This window comes from Sminthopsis crassicaudata, chromosome 1 (assembly GCF_048593235.1).
Source record: "Sminthopsis crassicaudata isolate SCR6 chromosome 1, ASM4859323v1, whole genome shotgun sequence".
Taxonomy (NCBI): Eukaryota; Metazoa; Chordata; class Mammalia; order Dasyuromorphia; family Dasyuridae; genus Sminthopsis; species Sminthopsis crassicaudata.
In genome coordinates, this window is record NC_133617.1 from 497,325,945 (window position 1) to 497,344,295 (window position 18,351).

At 32.7% G+C, this 18,351-nt stretch overlaps 2 protein-coding genes across 14 annotated transcripts in view; one reads left to right on the forward strand and one right to left on the reverse strand.

Annotated features, from left to right (window-relative positions):
- Positions 1-13,250, forward strand: part of SEMA4D (semaphorin 4D) — a 187,408-nt gene extending 174,158 nt beyond the window's left edge. For 10 of the 12 annotated variants that reach the window (XM_074281459.1, XM_074281460.1, XM_074281458.1 and 7 more), the window contains 2 exons: positions 7,224-7,433; positions 10,380-13,250. In XM_074281459.1, coding sequence (XP_074137560.1) covers positions 7,224-7,433; positions 10,380-10,633 — 464 coding nt within the window. In that variant the 3' untranslated portion in view covers positions 10,634-13,250. The remainder of the gene's footprint in view (positions 1-7,223; positions 7,434-10,379) is intronic. The other 2 variants (XM_074281472.1, XM_074281475.1) reach the window with 1 other exon arrangement.
- Positions 13,251-13,355: 105 nt separating this feature from the next.
- The window catches only part of SECISBP2 (SECIS binding protein 2), a 54,387-nt gene continuing 49,391 nt past the window's right edge, over positions 13,356-18,351 (reverse strand). For both annotated transcript variants that reach the window (XM_074281478.1, XM_074281477.1), the window contains exons 17-18: positions 17,370-17,568; positions 13,356-15,552 (exon numbers count right to left, since the gene is read on the reverse strand). In XM_074281478.1, the coding sequence (XP_074137579.1) occupies positions 15,458-15,552; positions 17,370-17,568 (294 nt within the window). In that variant the 3' untranslated portion in view covers positions 13,356-15,457. The remainder of the gene's footprint in view (positions 15,553-17,369; positions 17,569-18,351) is intronic.

Sequence of the window (18,351 nt, forward strand, 5' to 3'; positions counted from 1 at the left end):
ATCCTTTATAAACTGACTTCTAAGACGATTATGGAAAAAGAATCACAAAGATGGGATCAACAGTGGCAACATTTTCAGTCTTCTCAAGGAACTACTATAAAGGAGTTATCTGAATGCTTAAGTGCTCATATGATTGGTTTCTTTCTTTTTGTTTTATGAGACAATACATAAAAGAGGGCTACTGGCTCTGGATTTAGTAAGCTCTGTGTTCAAATATCGCTTCTGACATATACAAGCTTTGTAATTATGAACAAATCACAACCTTTCCAGTCATAGGAAGTTATTTAAAACTTAAATTACAAAAAAATTTGCCAATTTGTACTATTGGAACAAGCTATTATGCCAGGAGTTCCTGATTCCAAAAATCAGTCAATAAGCATTTTTATTAAGTGTCTGTTATGTGCCAGGCAGTATGCTAAGAGCTAGGACTACAAAAAAAGCAAAAAGTATGCTCTTTAAAAGCTCATAATTTAAAGTCTCATAATAATAATCATATTGCTGAATTAAAACCATCTTGAGGTTTTTACAAATGCAAACATTTTGCATGTAAATACTTTTTCATGGTTAGGAGAATAAGTTACTAACTTGATCATAATCAGTACCAAATCATCACATCAGAAGCTAGGGCATTCATCTGTAAAGGAGGCAAAATGGTAAAACATGACACAAGTTTTAAAATTTTCAAAATGATTTTGGTATATAGAGTATAAGGAACATGGAAAACATATTTAGTAGAATAAACACACACAAACACCTTCACCCACAGGATTTTGTAGCACACTGACTTTTTAAGTTTATTTTAAATTGGAAATTGAAGGGATAATAGTAGCTCAAACAAAATGCCTTCCTTTCTGTTTTGTAACTGGGTATCTGAGAACAAATATGATCAGCTTTCTTCAATGAATAATTAAATAGTCTACTTGGAAGGTAATCTAAAATTCCAATCTTCTGAAATGAAGATCCAAGTTTTAGAGATGAAATGACTTCCCTTGGTTACAACAATTATTGGTAAAGTTGCTGGACAAGGACTTGGAATGCTTATCAAATCCATAAATGTCTTGAGCTAGCCAGTTTGATGATAAAATCCGCATCCAAAGGATCTTTCAGGATGAAATGAGGAGGCAAATTTAACTACTAAATAAAATTTAATAGAAATTAATGTAAAATACTAATAAATCAAATACACAATTATAGGATGTAAGGAGATAAGGCTAGTTAGACAACACTTCCTATGATAAGCCTTAAAGGTCTTAGTGGATCATAAACTAAATAGTTACAAGGTAACCAAAACAGCTAACAAGCATAATTTTCAGATATGTGATAGTCCTAACTACTCCTGAGATTCTTAGGACTTTTCCACCACCACTCTGGCAAACCTTTCTCAAGTTGGACAGGCCTCCACTATTGATTCTGAATTCCTGCCTAGGATCTGCTTTTAAGAAGTATGTAAGTCAACCATATTCAGTTTTAACCTGACCAATTCCTTTGAATTTTGTATTTTAACTCCCTTTCTCACCCTGTCCCCTTTTCAGCTCCCTTTTAAGTATTATTTTCCTCTATTTGAATGGAAAATTCCTAGAGAGTAAGCATTGCCTCCACAATGTCTAGGACTTGATACATATTTTAAATAAATATTTTATTCGATTTAATTATTCAATTTAAATCTTAAGTCTATGTGATTACTGTGTTGAGTTCATTAACAAACTGGAGTACAACCCACAGATCCAAAATGGGAAAAGAACTAGAAAAAATTTCATATTCTTATCAGTGTATTTACTAATCATGATTTCAGAAGATTCATGATGGAGGACACTTCCCACTGCTTGGCAGAGAGATGACAGCCTAGAATAGTGGTTTTCAAAACTTTTTGGGTCTCAGTATCAATTTTATATTCTTAAAAATTTTTGAGTATCCTTCTCCAAAGAGAATTTCTTTCTGGATATTATATGTTTTACTATATTAGAAATTAAACAATTTTGTTATACCTTCAAAATGTCTTAATATTATTATTAAATATCTTAGTATTATTATGAAAATAGTTTTGGCCTCAAAGACTGCCCTCCCCAAGAATTTCAGAACCTGCCAAGGGTCCCTGGATCATATAATGAGGACCACTGGTCCTCAAGTTTACAAGACATAAATTTTCAGACATAGATAATATGTGGATTTACTTTACTTTGTTCAACTGATTTTGTTACAAAAGATGGATTCTATGGGAAGAGAAAAGGAATTGGAAAATAGTGACAGTGAGATTTTTTTTTTTTTTTTTTGCTGAGGCAATTGGGGTTAAGTGACTTGCCCAGAATCACATAGCCAAGAAGTGTTAAAGTGTCTGAGGCCAAAATTTGAACTCAGGTCCTCTTGACTTAAGGGTTGGTGAAGTTGGTAGTAGTTGGTTATTATTTGCTATAATAGTAGTTGGCAGTAGTTACTATACCAACTAGCTGCCCTGACACTGATTTTTAAAAAGCATCAAAGCATGATTTAAAAAACAAAACAAAAAAAAATACACAGATGATAAAAAGTTCCTAAGACATAGGAAAGCACAGCAGTTTTGTTGCTGTTCTGTTAAATATGCACCAAAAACAAAAACCATAATAAATTCAGTTTTCCACTTAAAAAAAAAAAAAGAGAAAAATTATGACTTATTGAATATCTAGGGGTGGGATGTAGAAGATAATAATAGTCTTTAAATATTTCAAAGTCTATTACATGGGGGAAGACTTATTCTGCTTGGAATCAAGAAGCAAGACTAGTAATAATAATATAAGTTGTAAAGAAAACATTTTAGTGGAAATTTTTCTTAATTAGCTGTCCAAAAAGTGAATGGCTTGCCTCATGACGTCCACTTCATTGAAGATCATTGAAAAGGATGGATGAAAACTTGATAAGGATATAACAGAGGGGTTGGATTAGATAGTAACTGGCCCTTTTAACTCTTGAGGCTCCTTAAAGACATATGTTGTAACTTATTTTAGCAAGAATACTTAACCTTTTTTATGTCAAGAACATATTTTTTTTACATTTTAAATATTTCAGAATATTTTTAAATACATAAAATAAAGGAAGCCAATTATATTGAAATACAGATAAATCTCAATTAGTATAAGAAAATCTCAAAGTGAAAGTATCCATATATTCTTGGTATTTATTTTGGCTTATTTCTATTGGGCTGACACTTCACATGATTTTAAATAGTGCAAAAATTAAATATATGTGACTACCTCAAGGTATTATTTTTATTAATCCAGATTTAGCTCTAAAATTATCAAAACATTTTAAAAAACTTATAGACTTGATTGAAAACTCTTTTACTAGAATCTACTTTCAACAGTCACGAAAGCTACTGCTCTAAAATAACTAAATTGGTTTCAAAATGACTAATTCTTCATCTATATCTTTTTTAAGGTGATTATATTGTGTTATTTAGTCCTACAAGTGTGTGCTCGTTTCATAGCCTGGATCTATGTTGTCAGGTAATCCAATGCCCAATGAATAGGAATAGAAGGTTCCTCACACTTTAGGTCAGTGGATCTGACTTCCAATTTCTGCCAAAATTTAGAACATATTATTAAAGGAATATTTGTGAGCACCTAGAAAGAGAAGTGATGGTGCCATCAAAAATAGGTTTTGCCAAGCTAACATTTTTTAATAGTGTAACCAAGAAAATTCTGCATAATACACTTATTTGATTTCACCAAAGCATTTGTCAAAGTCTCTCATGGGGATAAAGATAAGAGATATGAAGTAGATGATAGTGCTTAGGTAGATTCATACTGGTTAATTCACTGGATCCAAAATTGTAATGGATGTCAATCCGGAAAGAAGAGGAGAAATAGTAATAAGCATTTATATAAAATCTATCATAAACTGGACATTATATTAAATGCTTTATACAAATATTATCTTATTTTATCCTCACAATAACCCTGAAAAGTGCTATTATCATTCCCGTTTTATTTAGGAAACTGAGGCAGAGATTGACTTGCTTAAGTCATACTACTAGGTTTATGAGGCTGAATTTGAACAGTCTTCCAAACTATAAGGCCTCACTCTGCCACCAGCTGTCTCTATCAGTCTAGTGAAGTGCTCCAAAGACTCTGTCCTTGATTTTGTAATTTTAAGTTTTTTTGTTGGAAGTTTTGTTCAACTTGCTTATCAAATCTGAAACGGCCCACACACTGAATGATAGAACGAGGATCCTGAAAGACATAAGTTAGAATGACATGTACAATCTAGATGACAGGAACTAAACTGTGATTTCACTGATACTGGGAAATCCTAAAGGAGGGAACTGTATACCACTGTAGGTCAGCACATTCCTTGCAATTTAGTCTTAAGTGTGCAGCCTATAATACTGAGAATTTTTGTGATTTGTCTATACTAAAAAGCTAATGTATAAGTGGAACTTGAGCCTAAGTCTTCCTATTTTTGAGGGTTAGCTCCTTATTCACACATAGTTTAGGAAATTTAAACATATGAGTAAAGAACAAAAGAAGTATGGCTAGACAATTTATATGAAAAAATTTGTGTCTAACTGAATAGTTAAAAAACTGAATTTTGTCTCAGGTTTTGCTAGCAATATAATATCCAGAAGGAAACAATCCTGGCAAGACCACATTAGGAGTACAATTCTGGATACCACATTTAGGAAGGAAAGTGACAACTTGGAGATTGTACAAGGTTGTATAACCATGCTATACACATGTGTTGGAGGTCCTGGGCCAGACACAAAGGAGAAATATAATCATCAAATAATTGAAAAGAGTTCTAGATTTGTTTTTATTGGCCCCAAAGGAGAGAATTAGGAGCAGTAGATGAAAGTTGCAGGAGCAGATATCTTGGCGGGGGGGGAATTCCTCAATTCAAACAACTCATGAAGAATGAACTGTTTTGGGAAGGTAGTGAGTGTCTAATTACTAGGAAGCTTTAATCTAGACAGCTATATGTGAAGAATGTAGAGATGATTTCTATTCAAGCATAGATTAGTTAAGAACCAAGAGAGCCCTTCTAAGATTCCATAATTCTTTGAAACTTCACTTTTTATGTCATTATGTTTTCTAATTCTTACCTATCTCTAAATTTTCTTACATTTATCCTCAGTAAGAATAGAATTGTGTGTGTGTGTGTAGTAATTACCTACCCATTTGTCTTGGCTCAGCTCTTTATAACAGAATTTCCACAACTTTACAATTCTACTAGAAAACAATAAAACTCACCTGTGATAGTTTTATTCTGGTCTGAAACATTTCTCTGAAAGCAAGTAAAGAGTCTAACCATGAAAATTCTTGAATACCTGCTTGTTGCAATGATAGCAAACCAGTTGTTCCTCATGCTCCCTATAAAGTTCACACTGAAGACTATATAACTTTGGTACTGTCCTTGAAGGTCACTGTTTCTGGTATGAGTCCTCTGAGAAACATTATGTGCCAAGTCCTGATCTCAGTTTTTTAAAAAAGGAGAAATGTGAAAATTAAAATTAAAATAATGCCCAGCAATTTTTACATCAAGTCAAAAAGCATGCAAAGAGGAAAAAACAAATTTTGGCTATGTCTTGAATAGATTGCTTCTCTTTTTGCTGTATGAGACAGGAAGCACTAAAATGGTAGGTTCATTGATACTAATAATTTCCACTGGCACCTCATCACATGAATTTTTGTGATTCATCAATGATAAGATAAAAGCACAGAATGTGTCCCTTATGCTTGCTGTCTTTATCCAAAATATAGAGGGGCTTATTCAGAGCTTGTCTGAGGCCATTATACAACTAATGAACTTTGGCTGAGTTTTTACATGCAATCAGTGCAGAACTTCCCATGCCTAAGGAAAATGACAGCTTCTTGTGTCAAGACAGTAAGAATGACCCCAGTAAGCCATCCTCCAGCTGTGCTCAGCTCCATTTCACTGTCATTGACTGATGAATACGCAATCCGTTAATGACATTTTCCAGTCTGCGACCTTCACTTCCCTTCCAAATCCTTTCCTGGGGTTAAGCTAACCTAATTTTGATAAACTGATTCAAAGGCCTATTATAGACAAGTGCCTTTTCCTTGATATTTTTCTCCTTGTGTTTAGTTACCCCTTTGTGCCACCTGCTCATATTTTCCTACACTATTATTAATTTTTAAAAGTTTCTTTAAGTAAATACTAAAAGTAAATACTGTGTTTTATTTCTTTTTTTTAATTTTTATTTTATAATTACATTCATGTAATTTATTTATTTTCCTGAGGCTGGGGTTAAGTGACTTACCCAGGGTCACATAGCTAGGAAGTGTTAAGTGTCTGAGACCAGATTTGAACTCGGGTCCTCCTGAATTCAAGGCTGGTGCTCTATCCACTGTGCCACCTAGCTGCCCCTGTTTTATTTCTTAATAATGATCCCTCAGGCTCCAGGTAAAACCGTGGCTTAAGAAAGCAAGAGTGGAAAGAGGAAAAGACTGACATGGTGCGTGCTAAGTTCTAATTACATTATCAGTCAGTTATATGAATTCAGGAAGCAAAGATTTTTAGCTTCCACAATAAACTATTTAGAGTAATTACTTATATTTATAGTTATTAACTTCAGTTTTACTCAAATTAAACCAGTGACAGTCTTAAGATCTTTTTGAATTCTGACTTAAAACCCAGTTTGGTAACTACAGAATTATCACCTACAAATTTGATGAGGCTGCCCTTTAAATTTAATTTAAATCACTGATAAAAATATTAAACAGCAGGATACTTCAATGTGGAACTCCTTTCCAAGTTGACATTTATTCTTTTTTTGATTCAGTCATTCAACCAATTCCATGTTGATGAAATTGCCCACATCTCTCAAACTTTTCCATGAGAACACTTGACAAACTGAACAGACTGATTTATTTAATTGACTATTATTTATTTATTTTATTATATTTTATTTATTTTATTATATTATTTAATTGACTAAAAACAACTATATAAATGATATTCCTCTTATTTACTAATATAATAACCCTGTCAAAAAAAAAAAAAAAAAAGGGGGGGGAGAATGAAATTATAATGTTGAAAATAAAGCTGTTGGATAACAAAAACCTAATGAGTGAAATTTTAAAAAAAGTTGGTGCCCACTAGCTGGAAAATAGTGTATTCAAGACATCTCTTTCCTTTCAGAATTTAGTCACAAGATCACGCTTACTAAATTTCCTTGTTAGCCAACATTATTGATTTCTTTATTAATAAAGGGATCTGTGTATTCTTCCTAGGTCCCAGTGATGTGCATGTTATTTGGGAGAAGAATGGAGAAAAAATAGATGTGTGTGTCTCTGTTCAGACTCACATACTGCCTGATGGCAAAGTATACTTATTTAGTTGGGTCAAAGACACACTAAGAGAAAGTTCGGAGTATTGTTGTTCTTTTTTCTCTAAGACAGGAAATAAGGCCTCCAAAGTATGGATCACCGTGGACAGACAAGGTAAGTGGGCTGTCTTCTCATATGAAAAGCTGAAAACAATCAGGGTATATACTAACATTGGTTTTCTATAAAGTTCTAATCTTTCTGTTAAAAGATAGCCAATTAATTTTGTTAAAAATGAATTCTTTCACATATTTATTACTTCAGGTAGAGGGCTAAGGTAAACAAAAACAATGGAAAAAAGGTCACTTCATTTGTTTCTTAAAAGAAAGTGCCTCATTTTAGGGAAAAAGAGCAGAGGTTTTTGGAAGTTGAATAGAATCACTGAGAGGAAATTTTCACTAACTCTGGGATAACCATGGTAACCTAAATGATTTACATACTCATGGATAAATCAAAAGCTTCATTTTAGTGTGGAGCAATAAGCTCTTTTTTCACCAGGCTTTATCATAGATTATAAATATAACTACTTAATACAGGGTCACCCTAGGCAGAAGTGACATATTAGAGTAGAACTGGAATAAGAATTGAGACATGTGGGTTCAATTCCTAGCTTTTGTAATAACTCATTTCATGACTTTGGTAAATTTCCTCTCTAGAACTATTTTTTTATTTTATTTTATTAAAATGAGAGAATGTACAAGATGATCTCTATTCCATTTCCAGCTTATACTTTGAGGTTGGATCCTGGTCTTTCTATCGCATTCCTCCTATGCACAGTCCGCCTCCCCCCTCCCCCCCAAAAAAAATTATTGTTACATATAGCCAGAGCCTTTATCCTTTGCCTTGGGCTTCCTACTCAATTGCTATCTCCCAGTCAAGACTGCTTTTGCAGAATAGCAACTACTCTTCTGGACCTTTCTGGGGAAGAAGTGTGGCACAATTGATTTAGAATTAAAGACCCTCAGCTCAAATCCAAGTTCTTCACATTGGACAAGTCATTTAATGTCTCTCTAGATATCTCACATTTGTAAAATGAAAGGGCTGCCCCAGAGATGCTAGGATCCTTTTCTATTACCCACATTATGATTTTTTATGAGGGCAGATAGAAAGGACTATAACAGAAGAAAAGGAAATAAATAAAACTTTTATGATAATTGTGGTATTCAATTTCTTGCTTTTTTACTTGGAGTTCTCTCCCTATGAAGATTTCTATGGAAAATTATTTGTTAAGGCAACATACTAGTCATTATTAAAAAAGGACATTACATACACATTAACAATCCTGAATCCCCAATTTGGTTCACTGGTTTTTAGAAAGCATCTGTATTACTGTAAGGGGCCTAAGATCATCAGGCAAGCGCAATTGAGATGTAAGTGGACCAGATGTGCTTAAGAGTTGAGTACTTAGGGACTTCCTTAGTGGATGGGACCTCCACCCATGGCAGAAACCCAGATCTCACTCTGAAGTCTCTGTCAAATTTGGGATGTAACCTTCATCATTGATTGGCTTGTGTCTGTGACCTCATTGACCCTATTTAAGCTCTGGACAGGAAGAACTCTTCCCTTTTCTCTTCTCTCTTACCACCTGGAGACTGGACTGGGAGGTCATAGAATAAAGTCTAAGCTTGTTCATCTAAACTCTCAGGTGCTCTGTTGTGCACTTAAAACTACTTCCATATGAGATAGTAGCCAGAGGATTCTGAGGACCTCAAAATAGAGGTGAGATTGATATTATATTTGACAGTTTTTCTCTGATAGGCCTAGGAATAAGAAACCCTAACATATGGCGCCAGACGTGAGGCACAATATTTATAATGCTAAGCTTTGATTATTAATTATTACAATTAATATCCAAAAAGGCATACAAGTTCCTCATTCGGAAGAGAAGGTAGAGAGAGATACACTATGGGTCAATTTGTGACTAGACCCGAGAGTAGAGTAGTAAAAGAAGAGCAAACTTATGAATTACAAATCACAATGGGTGATTCTTTAACAGAAAACACACCCCCAGAAAAAGAAATGCAGGAAGAGTGCTCCCCAGTGCCAAAAGTATTTATCCTTCATTAGAAGGTTTATCATGATATGTGCCTCCAGGTGATCAAGGTAATAAAGAAAACCACCTTCCCCATCCCTTAAGTACAGCTCAAATAGAGAGAATGGGTGAAGGGATTAAGCAAATAGAACAAAAGATGAAAGTTACATCCTGAACTTGATAGAGATTTCAGAGCAAGATCTGGGTTCCCACCATGGGTGGAGGCCCCACCCATGAAGGAATTCCTTAAGTACTCAACTCTAAGCACATCTGGGGATGCTAAAAACCATTGGTCTATTTACATCTCAATTGCACTTGCCTGACCTTTTTAGGACCCTTACATATTACCATGTGCCAGGATGGAGAGACATTTTGATGGCTACAAAACAAATCATAAACACTTGTCTCAGGGCCTTTATTTGTCCATTAGTTTACTTATACTGTTTTCTATAACTAAAGTGTTTAATGTTCTTAAAATGTTATGTACTGAATCCCCATGAGCATCAATACAAAGAAATAATGTAGTTAAAATTTTATGATAGATTTTTAGGGGAGCTAATAAAATATATTAAACAAAGTAAAGCTTCTAAGCTTCTTTAAATTGTCTGAACTCTAGTTCACATTAAATCTGTGTTCCCAAACTCATACTCTAGATTTCAATCACAAACATTAAAGACAGTTCAAGTAAAAAGAAATCTCAGCACGAGCAAGCCCATCCTAATAATCATCCAATATTTCTTGGATTTTTTTTTTTCATGCTTAGAAAGAATAAATTAACCACCATCTTGCACAAAAGTAAAAGTTGTAAAAAAGATGTGAAGACACATTGACAGGAAGGAAGAGAGTGTACTGGCATCAACCTTAAGATACCCCAGAATTTAATTCAATACCTAACTACCTATCGCTACCCTTTGATGTTTTTGAAGACATCCTTTCCTAAATTGAGGTTGGCAGCTTAACCAATATATTACACAGCCATACCTTGGATCATAGATTTCTTTTCATCTTGTGGAACTGTTTGTATTTTTCAGAGGCCACTCATCAAGAAAGCTGGACTAGAGAGCTCAATAATTGGAAGACTGTGGTTAATGAGCATGACCAAATGATGCAGAATTGGAAAAAAGCATGGGTAGGAGGATCTTTGGATCATTTGTACAGTATCACTTTGAAGCCTATAGGACAGCAAGAACCTAACACAGTTCTCTGTTTTTCCCCCCATATTCTCAGCTATCATTTAGTGACATCAAAGCAACAGTTTCTTTGTTCTGATATGCAAAGTCTTTAGTAGAACCCCCATTTATCCAGGATGAGAAATGTCCCAGGAGTTTAGAATGACTATACACTCATATTTCTAAAGAGATTATGGAAATTCTAATTAGGTAGCTAAAAGAACAATACCTTTGGGGTTGGGACAGGCAATTCAACATTCTTTATACATGTCGACAACTCTTCTTTAAGGGCATGTGTTTATTTTGTGATGTTAAGTTCCACAAAGTGACGTTTCCTCACATGTTAAATTAAGAGAGTTAGTCTAATTAACCTCAAAATGTCCCTTTTGGAGCTAAGACTTCAAAAATCCCATGATTCAAAGCTGGTAGCTGGAAAAACAAATGGAATGCAATTTTCAAACCCTATCCATGCACAAATACCTTGTCCCCTACTCCACTTAAAGCCACATCAAAGCTGGCAAAAAAAAAAAAAATAATAATAATTTCAACTGGCAAACATAAAACAATACTTTCAGGTCTGGAGGGAGTTCATCTTCAAAAGTAATAATAATGAGAAAGGAAGTATCCTACCTTTTCCAGAGGTCCATATTTCTGGCATAACCAACAATGACTTTCATAAAGAGTAGATGCCATTAATGTGATTCCTATTAGCAAAAACTAATAAAAATCTTTTTCTTTGTATTAATTTCTATTTTTATGTTCTGAGAAACAACCAGATAGATACTAAACAGCCCTAAATCTTATTAAAATATCAATGTCTTTACAAGAGAGCGGCTTGAGTACAGATTCAAAAGGAAAATTAAGCCTGATTTTCTTTCAGGAAAGCTGTAATGAGGAGACCTATTTAAACAAGAGGCTGGAGAAAAACTGATGAACAACCATGGAAGTTAAAGTTGCTTCTATTTCAACCATACTTCAAGGAAGATTCAACATAGCTTAAAGCTTCAAAAGCAGCTGATGAGAATGGAAAAATTAGATCAAGATTTTTGTGACTATTTTGAAATTTCTTCAAAAATCAAACCAAACCCAACCCAGCTACTAATGAGATAATTCACAGTTTGAACACTATTTTCTCTTGAGGCATGGAAATTCATGTTTTGTTCATACAGGAACATACATATAATTCCATCATGAAGGTGGACAATGTGACTACTTGTACACAGGCCAAAGAGAATCAATATGATCTTTTATTGCAAGTTCTTAGTCAAGTTGATTTGAGGCTATCTGTAAGTTAAGGCTGATCAATAAATGTAAAATATCTAAATATATTTTAATAAGTGTCTTAAAAAATTCTTTTCCTCCACAGAATTAATCCTTAATTTGTTTGGAAAAGTATTCCTTTTTCTTTCCAGTTCAGAAGCAGGTAGGGGGTATGGTGATTATAGAGCTGAAATCCCATATTTACTGTATTTCTGTAGGTAAGTCATTTAATCTTTCTCAGGTTCACCTTCCTAATCTTCACCTAAAATGAAGATAACAATGTCATCTGCCTCAAAGAGGTCAATTGGGATAATATATGTACAACACCACCTTAAAAACAGGGAAAAAAGATAAAGAATAAGGATGATATCATAAAAGCTAATTTTTGATGACAATTTTTATTCATCCAATTCTCTTATATTTGGGAAAGTAAAATTTTATATCAGTGTTTCTGGTGAAACAAATCTCTGGTTGAGGTTAGTGAATGAATCGAGGAAAAGGATTCTGATTTATTCATTCAAGTTATTCTTGATTCCATTATTAGGAATAAGCAAGCTACTATGATCTATTTCTATACTATCTTGTAATAGATGATGATTTATTTATGCCTTCATAAAAGTCTGTTTCACTTAGTATTATTTTTAATCATGGAAGTCTTTTATATAGCAATCTTTAATAGTTTGTGTTTTCTTATATTTCAGTTTTTAGTTTTATCATTTATGGATATAAACCTGTGCACATACCTTAAAAAAATAAAAATGACAAGATTTTTATTGTCAAAATTTAAGTATTGTATTAGGATTCTAATTTAATCCCAAATGGTCCATTTTTTGTTTGGTATTAGAACATTTTAAACAAGTCTAGTAAAGAATCTGTGTTTGTGTTAAATTAAAGGTATTTTTCACTATGTAATTCTAATACTCTAGTGCTTGATCATAGTTCTTAATATTCCCGTAATATTTTACTTTAGTTTTATGTAAATTCAGAACAATGAGTTTTAAAAGCATTTTTATAGAAGTGACATAACTTTTTTTTTCTGTTAGCTTTAGTTCATTAAGATATTATTGGACATTAATTTGTCTAATAATGAACAGAGTACTGTAACAGAACATGTCACCTTACGTAACAGGATTTTATCCAAAGTAAACCACAATTTAACTCTAGGTTAGCTACCTGTGTTATATGTCACAGTGTTCAGATCCTCACACTACCAGCCTTGACTTAATCAAGTTTTAATGATATGTTTACTCCAGGAGGAACTGTGTAATAGGCTCATGTTATAACCCTTTTGGATCTTCTGTCAAAAGACTTATAGGAGTTCCTGTAGTTTTCACCATGGGCTATGGAGCAGAATACAGAATATATGACAAGTAAATTAATGATTTTCTGTAAAGAATCAACCTTTTTTTTTTTAAACCATAAAATCCATCATGATAGAATTGTCTATGTGTACTTACTTATACACTAGGAAAAATAACATTTAGTTTACTAAATTATATGTATCTACTCTGTTTTCATTTGTAAAGATTGTTGTTTGGTACGCTGTGTTGTTACGAGTGAAAAAAATTAGATCACCTCTTGTTACATGCATTTATTTTTTATAGAAAGCTGTACCCATTATATCTTAATGTAATTAACACCATGTACATGGCAAATTATTTTATGTTGATTCCTGGTAAAATCTTGGTCCATTTAAATTATTTTTCAGTGATACTGTCATAAAACCAAAAGGAACAACCCTATCTGAATGAGGTCTTGCAGAACTGAGTAGAAAAGTGTTTTGTATCTTACAAACATTAACATCTAGTACTTCTAAGTTTGAGGTTTTTGAAAAAGTACTATAATAGTAGTTAATATTATTGGCTTAGAAATTTTTTTAAAAAGATAGTTAATAGCAGCTTGTTTCTAAAGAACAGTAAAGATGTTTTAAATTATCATTTTAGTTTTTAAATTACAGAGTACTGGGCTTCAAGGAATAATGTAGCTGAAGGTATACCAAACATACTATGATTATTTGGGAGATGATTATTATATATTAAATCTTTCTTATATTAAAACAAATTATGTTTAGCATCTAGAATTTCAGAATTATCTTCTATAGTTATTTACACTAGGCCAGTAAGACTTATTCTTCTGCCACACTGATAGGGGGAGGGGAAATTCAAAGAAATTTTTCTATAAAATATGATCAGCCAAAACAAGAGAAAAAAAGAGAGAAGCTTCAATGTCATATCTATGGAATCTGTGAACAGATTGACTTGCATTTCCCTTAAGTATTGTCCAGTATTCTAGAGTAGCAGCTTGTTTTAAAGGTTAGAGCACAAATTACAGCCCTATACCTATTACTGCTGTCAGCATGGACAGAGTCCAAAGAAAAACCTATTTTAGTTTAATTTTTCCTTTAAAAATAGCTCATCCTGTGAGCTATTTTCCTAGAAATGATCTGTTTCAATTAACCATATTTTCAAAGCTAAAAATGCTCTGCTAGTTTGATATGCAGAGTACATATTAAAATTTTACACTAAACTTAATTTGGTAAAACATACATGGCAAAGCTAATTCAAGTCAAATTCAATCAGCTCTACTTAGGAAGATGTTTTAAAAGTTACCTAAAAATTAATCCCCTACTTCAAAATATTAGTAAAGGAGCAAACTCCATCTTCTTTGAGATCATAATAAAGAACTCTTTTCTTACAGCACCACCTCCCAATTTCCTAAATTTTGGTTAATAATTTCCAGACAAAATGACAATATTTTTAAAAAGCAGCATGTTCCTCTTCTAATTTAAAGAATAAAGGAAATCAATTTTCATCTTTTCTTTTGGCTCTAAAAATTTTTTTTTTTAGATTAACAAGCCAATTCAAACATTTAAGTGTTTTTTTTATAACCCTATGTTGGTTAAAAAAAACAAACAAAAAAAAGGATAACACTAAAAGTTTAAAAATTATTTAAATTACTTAAGACAGTGGGTTAAAATTCTTCATAGCAACTTTTCTAACCATACTCAATAGTTTTTACAATTAAAATGGCTAAAATTCCAGGACCCCCATAGAATATTTTAATTTTTCTTAATCCTTGGATCTTCAATACATTCAGTACATTATGCTCCCATAAAAAACCAACAATAATGTTGGAGGGGAGAAAAGCCTATATAACTGCATTGATTCCAAGTTAAGGACAGGGATGAAATGAAGCTTCAAAGCAAAGAGTTTGGGATTGGTCTTATTTTTTCCTGCTAAAAATTCTCATGATTAGCATAATATCTGTCTACAAAATAGCCAGTTCTTTGAGAACTAAATAACTTGGTTTACTCATCTATAAATTTATATTTAAAAAGTAAAAATTGAATTGTTTTAGCATCTGGGAATTATTTTCTAGTATTTCATAGATCTATAGTATATCCCACACTTATCAAATCAATAAAACATTATATTATGAAAAGGCTTTGAGAAAAGTATTAGTAACTCTTAACTTACTATTCATTGTAAAATATTAATAGCCTGGTGCTTATTATATCATTTATCAACAAATACTGTATTAAACCATGAGTTAATTTTAAAATTAAATATTCATACAAAATATTTTAAAATGTCCATAAAGAATTGAAGAAAAAAAGGGGACAGAACACAAAATGATCATTTTTTTCCCTACCTCCCCACCCCAAAACAAGTATTCTTTTCTCATAAATTCAAGTTCAGCATTTCAGGGGTTGAATTCTGCTCTAGTTCCAGTGCATATGGATTATATTCTTCAAGATTTTTCTTCCAGATTTTAACTAAAAGGAAAAGAAAACATTACAATTTAACATATGGTGTCAAAATGTTATGAAAATGCCACATTCAAACCATAAATATCTTAGCTATAAGAAACTTATTGAACTTTTTGAGGTTCTAGGAAATAAGGGTATCCAATTTAGGATACTTATTTTTTTTTTAAATGGTTTGTTTTACTTTTAACAAAGGAATGTCTTTTTTAATCATTCAAATTTGGTCATGTTATAGCCCATACAGAAAAATTACAAAAGATCCAGTTTAAGCTACAAGAACATTTACAAAGAAAGGAAAATTGAACCTATCTAGTCAGATTACTCATCAAAATGTGAAGTTTTAAGTATATAATCTTAACTGAAAAAATGAAAAATCTGGATCAGAGTATACAGATTGATTAGGAATTTGAAGGTATAGATGCTCACTATACTGTTAACTTGGTATAGTATCTTATCAAGAACTTAGTGAATTCAGCCTCATTACTTTATAGTCTGATGAGGTTACATTCATAAATTCAACAAAATGAAAAACAGTAGATAAACCACGAAGCAAAAGATCTAATTTCAGCTTCACTCTGACCTAAACGCCCTTTATGAAATCAAGACATAATTCCTGGTAAAACTAGACTTGGGATACCTGAAAGAACTGTCACATGTTGTTTATAAGTCAATGTGAGCTCCTTTGAAAAACTGTGCAGAAGGAAGAGGTAACAGCAGTATTTTGATTTTCAAAAAAGCAAGAAAATGGAAAGTGGAATACTTAACAAATTTGCAGATTACAAAAATTTGTTAGGGATATTAATAATTCAAAAGACAGTGCAGTCTAGAACCATGGACTGACCAGATTTAATAAGATGGATCTTTATTGTCAAGATAAATGTCAAGTTCTAAAAAATTGCTACCATGATTAAGGAATAGGGGACATACAAGATCCCAAGTTCAGTATAACTTGATGTAAGTAGTCAAAAATGTTAAAGTAATTTTTAAAATTAATAAGATAGTCATAATGTACTGAAAACTTGTCTCAGTCAAGGTCACATATCTGTAATGCAGTATTCAATTTTATAAAGCTCCATTATAGGAATGACAATGACAAGCTAGACAGTGCAAAAAAAGATGAGGAATATCATGTCATCTGTGGATTATTTGAAGGAACTAAGGACACTTAGCCTAAAGAAGCAACTTAGAGTAAACATGACAGCTAATTTCAAGTATATAAGGGGCTATCATGTGGAAAGGGCCTTAGTTTTCCATTTGGCCCCAAAGGGAAGAATTCAGAGCAATGGTTATAGAAAGTTATAGAAAAACAGAATTAGATGACATAAAGAAAAAATTCCCTAACAATGAAGGTATGGAAAAATAGAATGGAACCCTTTAGGAAGGAGACAGTAGTAACTCCAGGCTGAAGTCTTCAAGTAAAAGTTGGATGATCAGATACGCTGTCGAGGGAATTTTGTTCAGGTACATGTTAGACTAGTCTATCAAATTTTTTCTAACTAAATTCTGTAAATAGGTACTTGTTCTTAGGAAAGTAAGAATGTTTAAGGTTTCAGTTTCATCACTAAAGTAAAGGAAGATATTAATAATGTAGAAAAAAGCATCACCATTTAGAATTTGGTCACTGCAGCGACCTCATGTAACTTAGAGGACTGATGGTGAAGACTACTCTTAAGCAGACAGATAGTGCTACACAGTGAAGCAGTGCTACATGGTGAAGCATACATTTCCAGACATGGCCAATGTGTTGATCAGTTTTTACTAGACTGTACTTATCATTATCAAGCAATAAGAACATGACCATATAAAAGTCACTGAGTGCTACTTACTATAATTGGGTTCTTCATCTTTTGTTGTATCAGTTGTTTTACTAGGTTCTGAAGAGCAACTTTCAACCTGAGGAGTAAGCAAGGGGGATATGGGATTTTCCGACTCTAGTGCTTCAGTTCCTTCTTTTAAAGTTGATAACATAACCTTATATGCCTGTCTGGCTTCCATTGTAAGCTCTATCATTTTGTGAAACTGATCCTGAAGCAGAAGAAAAAACAAATTGGTGATTCCTGAACATTAAACAATAAGCTAGTCTAATTTTTCTTAAAATCTTTTTTATCTTAACATTTTAGAAGGATGTCAGTACTAAAACAAAAAGTAAACACACACTAATAAAAGGAAAAAAATAATTATATTAATTATTTTTTGAAAATGGGTGGAATGGCAGTAATGATGATCAAAAGAGTCAACAATTTTATTTATAGATCCAGGAGTTTTATTTCAAAGTAAAATTAAGGTGGTTCAAATGCTACTTGTTTATTGAGTTTATACCATTTCTTTTTCCTAGGCTATCACTCCTGAAATGGCTACATTTTCCAAAAAAATCTTTCTGGACTATTCCCATCATCCAGCACCTTCATTCCTATCCATATGCAACTTACTAGAGGGAAGAAATCAAGAAACCCTGTTGATTTGTTACCTAATTGCAACTGGGATATCCCATCACAATTACTGTAGCAAAGCAATCTAATAATTAATTTGATATTCTCCACACTGGTTGTCTTAAATCTTCTCTCCTTAATCCTCCCACAATATCCCCGGGAAAGAATTTACCATATACTTTGCTAAAAAAATTGAAGTCACTAGCTACAAGCTCTCTTCTTTCTTCCTTCTTAAATCTAATGTCACTCATGTTTCTTCCTCACTCTCTCCTCCTTCATTCCTGTCTCAGATGAAGAGGGAGCACTTTTTTTTCACTAAGGCAAATTCTTCTACATCAGCTCTTGATACCATCCCTTCCTATCTTACAAGCTCTCTTTA